Raw genomic sequence first — 9,436 nt, forward strand, 5'->3', positions numbered from 1 at the left:
TGTGTGTGTGTGTGTGTGTGTGTGTGTGTGTGTGTGTGTGTGTGTGTGTGTGTGTGTGTGTGTGTGTGTGTGTGTGGGGACCAGCTGGTATTAGTTGAGAGGTTTATCATACTAAGGCTTGCCCTCCCACCCCCCACCAGTGCAAACAGTGCTTGTTCTCCCAGCTTGAAGATGTTGTAAAACTTCAGAAGAGGATTTGCACTGACACACAAACACATCACAGACTCGTCTTTTAAAAGACGGTCGTGTAAATATTTCACTTTCTCTTTTAGTTGTTCCCTTATGTTTGTCATTTCTCTTGCATCCTTTCGTGGAGTTATTACATTTCCCGAATCCCGTTTCACAACCAATAAGAAATCTCATAAATCCAACAGTCTGCTCTGTCTTTCCCGCAGCTGTGCCAGCTCCCACTGATTTAGCCTTTGGGCAGGTTGGGCCAGACACCATGGAGGTCACCTGGGTCTCTCCCCCAGTCCCAAACACTGCTGACATTAACAGTTTCCGTATCAGGTAGGTGAAGAAACACAAAAATGTCCTCATGCAGTAGCTTGTGAATATAGCTGATGTCGGTCTCTGTATCATTCAGGTATCATCCCATCGATGATGAAGATGAGATCACAGAGACCAGCGTAGGAGGGACGGCTAACGGTGTGGTGCTAAGAAGTAAGCTGTAGTAATCATGATTAACACAAAGCCAGGTACAGTCACAGAAGAAAGGGCTGCATTCACATCTGTGCTGTTGTTGCTGTCTGCAGATTTGCTGCCCAACACCGAGTACCTGGTGAGCGTGATGTGTGTTTATGAGGAGAGGGAGAGCTCGCCTGTGGTTGGCTCTCAGAAAACAGGTGATTCTAAGTCAGGAGCAACTGTGCATCAGCCTAGAATCAGCCACTGGCATCATAAGAGCCAGTGAAATCATCTTTATCCTTCTTTGTCCCGACCTGCAGCTCTGGACTCACCCGTCGGCCTGCAGTTCTCTGAGATCATGACCAACTCCTTCACCATCCACTGGTTCGCTCCGCAGAGTAAGATCAGCGGCTACCGCATCCGTTACCAGATGGTGACGGGTGGGAGGTCCAAAGACGAGAGGCTGCCCCCGTCCAGGAAGCACTTCACTCTGACAGGACTCACTCCTGACACAGAGTACTTGGTCAACATCTTCGCCGTGAGCGGGACACAGGAGAGCCTGCCGCTCAGCGGGACACAGAAAACAAGTATGAACGCCACTTTCAATGTTTTATCCACTCACGACGTTAACGCCAACACGTTGGATATGTATTCATTTTTCTTTCTGGCTTCTTTGTCCAGTCTCTGATGCTCCCACTGACCTGGAAGTGCTAGACTCGAACCCGACAAGCATCACTGTCCGCTGGGCTGCTCCCCCAGTTACTGTGCGCTACTACAGGATCACCCATGGAGAGTCAGGTAGACTTACAGATTTAATTTGTACCGAGAACTGCATATTTTTCTGACTATATTATTCCTTTTTGCAATTTTTTTTGGCCAGTCATTAGTAAATCGTTACACTTGCAAACGGAAGGTCTTTTTGTCTCAGGTGGTCATGGTAATCCTAAGGAGTTCACGGTTCCTGGCTCTCAGTCCACCGCCACAATCTCTAACCTGAAGCCTGGAACTGACTACACTATCACTGTGTACGCTGTGACCGGCAGAGGAGACAGCCCCGCATCCAGCGTCCCAATCTATGTCACTCATAAGACAAGTACGGACACACAAAGTGCACAATCTCTCTGAGACATAACAGCGTTACACTTTCCTTTTCACATCTGTTTTCTTCTCTTGCAGGTGTCGACTCTCCCTCTGAGATGGAGGTGACAGATGTGAATGACAACAGCATCACAGTAAGGTGGAGCCCCGCCGCAGGCCCCATCAAGGGTTACAGGGTGACTGGGGCTCCTAGAAATGGACTGGGACCATCTTTTACCGAAGTGGTGGCTCCAGGTACGTTTCCCACATTCACAGCGTGTTGTGAAGTTTAGCTGTAAACTTTGAGCCGTGTTGATTTTCCCTTTTTTGTTGTTTCCAGATCAGACAGAGTTTACTTTTTCAGGCCTGATGCCGACGTCGGAGTATACCTTTAGTGTGGTTGCTCAAGTACAAGACGGGGAGAGCTCTCCACAGGTGGTGACGGCTTCAACCAGTAAGGATTTGCCTTGTGGAAACTTTTAACTGAAAGTTTACTTAAACGACATCACCTTCTCATACTTGTCTTTCTTATCCTCTCTCATTCCCTTTAGATGTAGACCGCCCCAAAGACCTGACCTTCTCAGACGTTGATTCAACCTCACTGCGGATCACCTGGGACAGTCCCGAGGGAACCGTCACGTCTTACCGAGTGTTTTATTCAAGTTCTGAGGAGGGAGAGAGAGAGCTGCTTCCTGCTCCCACAGGAGACGCCGAGTCAGCCGACATATACGGTCTCCAGCCCGGCACCGAATACACCGTGAAGGTCATTGCTCTGTACGATGACACAGAGAGCACAGCCGTGGTTGGGACACAAGCTACAGGTAGGGAAGGGAACATTTATAACTACATGTTTGAGAACATTTTCCAGCGTCAAAGCTTTCTAATTAATGCGAAACAGCAGTTCAAGTGAAAAACCCAGCTTTCCTCTTCTGTTTCCTAATAACACTTATTTTTCTTTTCTTTTTTCCCTCCTTCCAGCAATCTCTCCTCCAACTAACCTCCAGTTCTCCCAGGTCAGCCCTACTTCTTTCATTATGCGCTGGGACATGCCGGGTCAGGACAATCAGCTAACAGGGCTCAGGGGCCTCACAGGCTACCGTGTGGTGGTAAACCCAAAGAACAAGAGCGGGCCTACCAAAGAGATCAACCTGGCCCCAGACACCACTCAGGCACACATTTCTGGGCTCATGGTGAGTAAATTAAATAAATTTCCAGTGCCTTAAACTTCAATAGCTTAGCCATCACAGATACTGACACTTTTTCAGTCTCTCTTGAGCATCGATACCAGACGAGAAAGAAAAATGTGCTCACTGATAAGTTGGGAATAATTCTGTACATGATGTAATTGTAAGCATTTAGCCCGCTCGACCAGCTTTAGTGCAGTAACACACACGCACACACACACGTGGAGGTCTGCACACTTGCTGATAACGACTCTGTTTAACGAGGCTTTCCCAGGCACACCCATACCTGTGCACAAACATGCACAGACATATAATCTCGCAGCTTCAGTCGCTATTTTGACTCTCAGCCTTGTGGAGAATGTAACCGTACCTCTTTGGGTCCCGTTAGATTGCAACCACCTATGAAGTCAACGTTTATGCGCTGAAGAACTCTCTAACCAGCAGGCCCGTCCTGGGAGAGGTCACCACCCTGGAGAGTGAGTTTATAAAATGGATAATTTGACGCATAAAAACGAGGAGCTGCTTTTATTCCATCTTATTAATACTTTTTCTCTGGTGCTGCTTTGCTTCAAGATATCAGCCCGCCTCGTCGTGTGCGTATCGCTGATGTTAATGATTCCACCATCACGCTGACATGGCGGGCCAAGCCAGACCCCATCTCTGGTTTCCTGGTTGAGGCCACGCCCACCCACCCCTCTTCCGGCTACACACCCATCCAAAACACCATCAGCCCTGATTTGCGCTTATACACTATTACAGGTACGAGACAGCAGAGTTTAACATGTGTTTCTGCACATACAGACTCTCGCTAACATGTCTGTATTCACACTCTAGGTCTGGAGCCTGGCACCAGTTATAAGATCAACATCTATACGCTGAAAGGACATGGGCGCAGCGTACCTTTCACACTCACAGCGAGCACAGGTAACTGTGCACATCACACAGTATTATGTATTTACTTAAGAAAGACTTTCTCCATATTTCCTGAGTAATCACTTTTCTGCCTGTCTTGTAGCTCAGCCTCTGGTCATCCCACCCACAAATATTCGCTTCACCTCCCTGAATCCGAACAGCATTTCTTTCATGTGGGAGCCGTCACGCAGCCCAGGCATTACAGGGTACTACGTCACCTATGAGGAGGCGGGTGGTGTGCCTCGAGAGGTCCTTCCTAGACCCCATGCAGGCCAGGACTTTGTTACCATCAATGGTAAGTGTCCATGAGTGTTACTACATGTCATGTAAATATTTATTTTTAAAAAAAGATGAATCTTTTTGACTTTTTGTTTGACAATAGGTCTGAAACCAGGAACGGAGTATGTCATTAAGATCGTAGCCCTGCAGAATGCTTTGAGAAGCACACCGCTGGTGGGGAAAGCCAGAACCCGTAAGTGCAGACGTCGTCCACCTGCAGCCGTTTATCGACTGTAACTTCTTTTGTTACAGTTCAGCTACAGATGTTTCTACGTTTCACTGTGTGTCGAATGTATTAAACGCTTTTATTCTGACTTCTGGTATCACTTAAGAGAAACTGAACATTGCAAAGTTATTTCTCTTGCATCTCCCATCACCTTTTTAAAATGTGATATGCTGAAGGTGGGACATGGTGTTGTGGAATAATATACTCAGTTTATGAGTACTTCTACAAAGACTTACAGATTACACCATTAAATAAAAGCCTTAAAGGTTGTTTTTTTAAAGTTTCCCACTTGCAGCAGTTAGATGATGTAATGAGAACTTTGACTTTGATTATTTTTCACGATTGTTGTTAAGAGTAACTTCTCTCAGAGAGACAAAACCAGCAGTAGTAACTGCTACATGAGCTGTGCTGTGCTGCCCTCTGCTGGCCATGCAGCTGTAAATATGTTGGGCAATTTATGCTTGCCGGAGGGTCTGAGTTTAGCCGTCCAAAGCTCTTCTAACCGTTATACAATGAAACCAATCCAACCTAAGTACAGGAATCCAAGAATCTAACAGCCAGCACACGTTTGTCTTTGATCCAATCAGAACCAGCTCCAGATTCTCAGCTGTTGTTCCCTGAGCTGCCTCAGCTTCCTGTTCCTCATCGCCCCACCACTGACATTCTGGATGTTCCCGAGTCCTTTGACGACAAAATGTAAGCATTGCCACAGTCATATGGAAAGGAAGGACATGTCTTTAACCACCTTAACAGTGTTTTCTGATTTCGCACCTCTTGGTTTTTGCTGTTTTATCATCCCTTTCTTTTTGTTTCTCCAGTTTTAACTCCAACCACGTCCACCTGGCTGGCACCAGCGGCCAGAACCAGCCAGGCCAGCAGGGTCAGCATATCTATACAGAGTATCAGGGTCTGGGCCCCAATAATGGATTCGGCCCCTACAGTGGACCCAAGGAAGGCCAGAGACCCACTCTCAAAGAGCCCTTAATTTATATTCCTGTGGCAGGCCCTGATGGAAACAGAGTACCTTTGGTCAAGGTGGGTGAGGCCCTGACGTAGCTATAATCTTGTTTCAGTAAAGCAGTGAAAGCATCTCCAACACGTTACATCAGCTTTATTTGATGAAATCAAAGTAAAAACAAATCTTATGTCTTATGCATGCTGGTTTTTGATTTCAGAGCAGGTACAAATACATGACCCTAATTAATATTCATGTGCTCACACTTTGTTCCATGTGGCTCCTGTAGGTGAGCGACGGCCCTCTGCCTGGTCTCGCGTTTGGTTTTTCTGACAGTGAAACAGAGATTCCCCAAGAAGCTCAGACAATCACAACCATCTCCTGGAAACCCATCCCTCACACGACAGAGTACGAGGTGTCCTGTAATCCTATCACAGACCTGGAGGAAGGAGGCTTCCAGGTACAGACGCGTGTGCACACACATCCACACGCGAGCTCGTTTGATATGAGAGGACGTTCCTCATTCAGCTGCTTTATCTTTCTCCACACAGATGCGTCTCCCTGGCAACTCCACCAGCGCCACTCTGATTGGACTGACGTCTGGAGCTTCCTATAATGTCATTGTGGAGGCCATGAAGGGCGGGGCTAAAGAGAAGGTTTTGGAGGAAGTCGTAATCGCTGGCGATGCTGGTACAGCAGTTTACACTCGCAATTTTATCCTTTGATCACAGAAAATTGAAAAGTAGAAAAGATTCAAAGAGTCTGAAGTGAAAAATGGGAAAATATTAAATCAATAACCCGATGAGTTTCTTAATGAGCAATAAAAAAAATTGGTTTTTTTGTCTTCAAAGGTGGCATCCCCATCACCCCCAAACGGGACGTGTGCTACGACACGTTCACACACACCTACCATGAAGTGGGCTCAGAGTGGGAGCGCATGTCAGAGACGGGCTTCAAGCTGTGGTGCCGCTGCCTGGGGCTGGGCAGTGGGCATTTTAGGTGTGATTCATCCAGTGAGTGGCTTATTAACCCCATCCCAGCATGCTTTGCAAAACCCTACCATGGAATTAAAGTCCAGTAATAATTCTATGTGATTTAAACACGAGGAATTTATAATAGGGAGGCATAAAACAAGCAAATGGAAATTCAGTTAAACACATAAAATGATGCCATTTGCCTTTATGCACATTATAAATTCCTGAGTCATAGAATCAGTGGATGTGCAGCAGCATGCAGTAATAAAATGTCAGCATGGGCAGCCACGGCAATGAGAAATAGACCTTTGCATAGAACATTTTTTGCCTCAGGTTTAAATGTATTTAAACAAACCAGTTAATCATAAAGAAAATGACTTTACTGTGTGTGAGTCAGCTGTAGCCTGCCCATGTGGATCCCTCTGATCCTTCTCTGCAAACTGTGAAAACCTCACATCAAACTGATCTGCCCGACTGAGCCTCGCACTCAGTTATTTGTATTGTGCATAACTGCAAAGCTAACACGACGATACGAGAAGCTGAGAGCATTTCATTTTTCTGTATATTTATTATGTGTCTGCACACGCTGCATAAATATGTATCTGTGAATGGGCTCGACTGATGAACTGCTTTCTTCATCTTTTGCACATCTGTGCATTCACTCCCTCTCTGCATCATTTCCTCGTCCCTTTCTTTTTCTGTGTCTGTCCCTCTCTTTGCTGCCTCTCCCTTCTTCAGAGTGGTGCCATGATGGCGGCAATAACTACCCTATTGGAGAAAGGTGGGATCGCCGCGGTGAGGATGGTCACATGATGAGCTGCACCTGTCTGGGCAACGGCAAAGGAGAATTCAAATGTGAACCTCGTGAGTGCTGACTGCCGGACACACACCAGAGCCGGGTGTCGTGTTAGGTTAATGATACGAGAACACGTTTGGTGTGAATAAAGTGACGAGGTCTATGTCAGGATTTTTTTAACGTGTTGAGTTTACTCTCATGCTTCTTTCATTTCTATCCTTCTCCAGATGAGTCGACTTGCTATGACGATGGGAAAATGTACCAGGTCGGGAGGCAGTGGCAGAAGGAGTACCAGGGAGCCATCTGCACCTGTACTTGCTATGGAGGACTACAGGTGAGAACGCCACCTGTAGTGTTGCTTTAAAGCTCTTTAAAGGTGTTTGTGTGCACTCAAGGCCAGGCTGGCTGTGTGTGTGTGTGAGCAACATCTCTCTCTCTTCTCTTCAGGGCTGGCGATGTGAGAACTGCAGGAGGCCAGGAGGGCAGCCTGAGCTGGAGGCTGACCTCCTCCAGCCTGTTCGCCCAGACGTCTTTGATCGTTACAGAGAAAATGCTCTTCGCAAACTGGTCAGTGTCTTTTTCTAATAGTAATCGTTCCAATGAAGATTTACATCAGATAAAAATGTAGCTGTAGCCCATACAACATGCATGTTTCCTCTCCCTTCTCCCTGTGACGTGCCCTTCTCTGTTCCCCAGAACATCCAGTGTCCGATTGAATGTTTGAGGCCGGAGCTGCTTGCAGACGCTATCAGCCCACAAGAGTAGAGACGAAAGGAGTACGAGTAAAGGAGGACAAAATGACGAGATCCCTAACAGCGTCAGCATCGCTTCAAGATGGAAGCCCCCGCTCGCTTTTGTGAAAAGGAAATATTCCATCAGATTTGTGCCTTAATTATTTCCCACCAAATTGTAGTGCCTTAACAACACTTTTCGCCTTTCAAAGACCTGTAGCAGCTTTCTTTGTGGGTTTTGAGCCTCTTTTCTTCAACAGAACCAGGGATTTCTTCCATCAGAGTAATTTTAGACAAATCTGTCAGAGCACAAATCCTGCTGCTTCACCCCCTTGAACGTTCATTCCCTAAATCGCTCTTTCTCACCAAAGCTCACACACACACACACACACACACACACACACACACACACACACACACACACAAGCAGTATTGTTATGTGTGTTTTGACTGTTGTATTGGTGCTTTTGTTTTCAGAACATTCCTCTTTCAAACACAGAATGCATTTATGCAAATCTCTAAATGTCTGCAGCCACCTTTTGTTGCCATATCCGTTTTTTTTTTCAAATGCATTTAGATAATGGTGGAATGCATTTTGTGGGTCCTTCCATATCAATAGAAAGAGGGAGAGCTGTTTTGCAAAGGCAGTTTCAAAGCCATGCAGTATTGCTATTGTACCCCAAAATAACTTTTAGCTCCTGTGGGTCAGTTTTAGTGACATATACAGAAATGACCGTCACAATCCGATTAAAATAAAACTGCTATGACAGTTTTTATTAGCGTGAATCTACATTCTTTGTAGTGAAGTGTAATTCCCTTTGTTACGAGGAAAGCACTCCTGTAAGTATCCTGTGTATATCTGTGGTCTGCTAGTTTGAAGATCAGCTGATCTTTTTAAATGACAGAAAGATTGGAAACAGCCTTTCTGTTACTTTTGATGTGTCTGCTATTAATCTTTAATTCACCATGCAGACGGTCGTCATCAGCAATATGAGTACAAATTATAGAACCTATAAAAAATTAAAAAGTAAACCCAGAACTGGCTCACCTAGAAATGTAACTGTTGTTTCAAAAATAAGTTGGAGAATTCACCATCATTTCCCCGTGGATTACATTTGAGTGTTTTTTTATTTTTTAATTCAGTTCTTTTATTTATCCCTTGTTATTCAGGCATTTTGTTCAGTGCTATTTTAGGGTGTACACTTTATTTTTGATTCATTTGTTTTTTATGTTGTTGGTGCCAGACTCTGAACTACTGTGGACTGAATCTTTTTAATAAACCGATAAAAACACATGCCTGTTAGTGAGACTGAATTCATTCCTAGTTATCTCTTGTTTTATACAGTGCCTGAAGTCACTTTTACTTCAGTGAAATTTTACTTACTTAGTTTGGTCAGCAAACGCTGTAGTTTTAGTCAGTTACCTATTAAAACCTTGGTAAAGACTTTGTTTAAAAAGCCTAAATCAGAGAATCATGCGGGGCGGATCTAGAGAAATTTTCTTAGGATGGCATGAGGGTGGCAAGGAAATCAAATGGTGTGACAAAATCAAAGCCTTTTTTTTTCAGACACATATGGAGGTGGTTACATATTGTTACAATAATTCAAATGCAGTAAGTAAATGCGTTTTTCATATAAATATAGTTTATTATTATTTTCTGCAGCTCACATAATTA

The 9,436-nt window shown here is 45.0% G+C and overlaps 1 protein-coding gene across 1 annotated transcript in view; it reads left to right on the top strand.

The window, feature by feature from the left end:
* The window catches only part of fn1a (fibronectin 1a), a 25,387-nt gene extending 16,332 nt beyond the window's left edge, over window positions 1–9,055 (top strand). Inside the window, exons 26-49 of the mRNA XM_005743733.1 lie at window positions 396–510; window positions 587–663; window positions 756–845; window positions 948–1,214; window positions 1,309–1,425; window positions 1,556–1,720; window positions 1,804–1,959; window positions 2,045–2,158; window positions 2,256–2,525; window positions 2,683–2,894; window positions 3,277–3,364; window positions 3,462–3,647; window positions 3,723–3,812; window positions 3,904–4,095; window positions 4,183–4,272; window positions 4,893–5,001; window positions 5,124–5,340; window positions 5,550–5,720; window positions 5,812–5,950; window positions 6,112–6,273; window positions 6,973–7,098; window positions 7,258–7,364; window positions 7,478–7,597; window positions 7,727–9,055. Of these exons, the coding sequence (XP_005743790.1) occupies window positions 396–510; window positions 587–663; window positions 756–845; window positions 948–1,214; window positions 1,309–1,425; window positions 1,556–1,720; window positions 1,804–1,959; window positions 2,045–2,158; window positions 2,256–2,525; window positions 2,683–2,894; window positions 3,277–3,364; window positions 3,462–3,647; window positions 3,723–3,812; window positions 3,904–4,095; window positions 4,183–4,272; window positions 4,893–5,001; window positions 5,124–5,340; window positions 5,550–5,720; window positions 5,812–5,950; window positions 6,112–6,273; window positions 6,973–7,098; window positions 7,258–7,364; window positions 7,478–7,597; window positions 7,727–7,795 (3,449 nt within the window). The 3' untranslated portion in view covers window positions 7,796–9,055. The remainder of the gene's footprint in view (window positions 1–395; window positions 511–586; window positions 664–755; window positions 846–947; window positions 1,215–1,308; window positions 1,426–1,555; window positions 1,721–1,803; window positions 1,960–2,044; window positions 2,159–2,255; window positions 2,526–2,682; window positions 2,895–3,276; window positions 3,365–3,461; window positions 3,648–3,722; window positions 3,813–3,903; window positions 4,096–4,182; window positions 4,273–4,892; window positions 5,002–5,123; window positions 5,341–5,549; window positions 5,721–5,811; window positions 5,951–6,111; window positions 6,274–6,972; window positions 7,099–7,257; window positions 7,365–7,477; window positions 7,598–7,726) is intronic.
* Window positions 9,056–9,436: the final 381 nt, after the last annotated feature.

This window comes from Pundamilia nyererei, unplaced genomic scaffold (genome assembly GCF_000239375.1).
Source record: "Pundamilia nyererei isolate P.nyererei 1_Seehausen unplaced genomic scaffold, PunNye1.0 scaffold00135, whole genome shotgun sequence".
Taxonomy (NCBI): Eukaryota; Metazoa; Chordata; class Actinopteri; order Cichliformes; family Cichlidae; genus Pundamilia; species Pundamilia nyererei.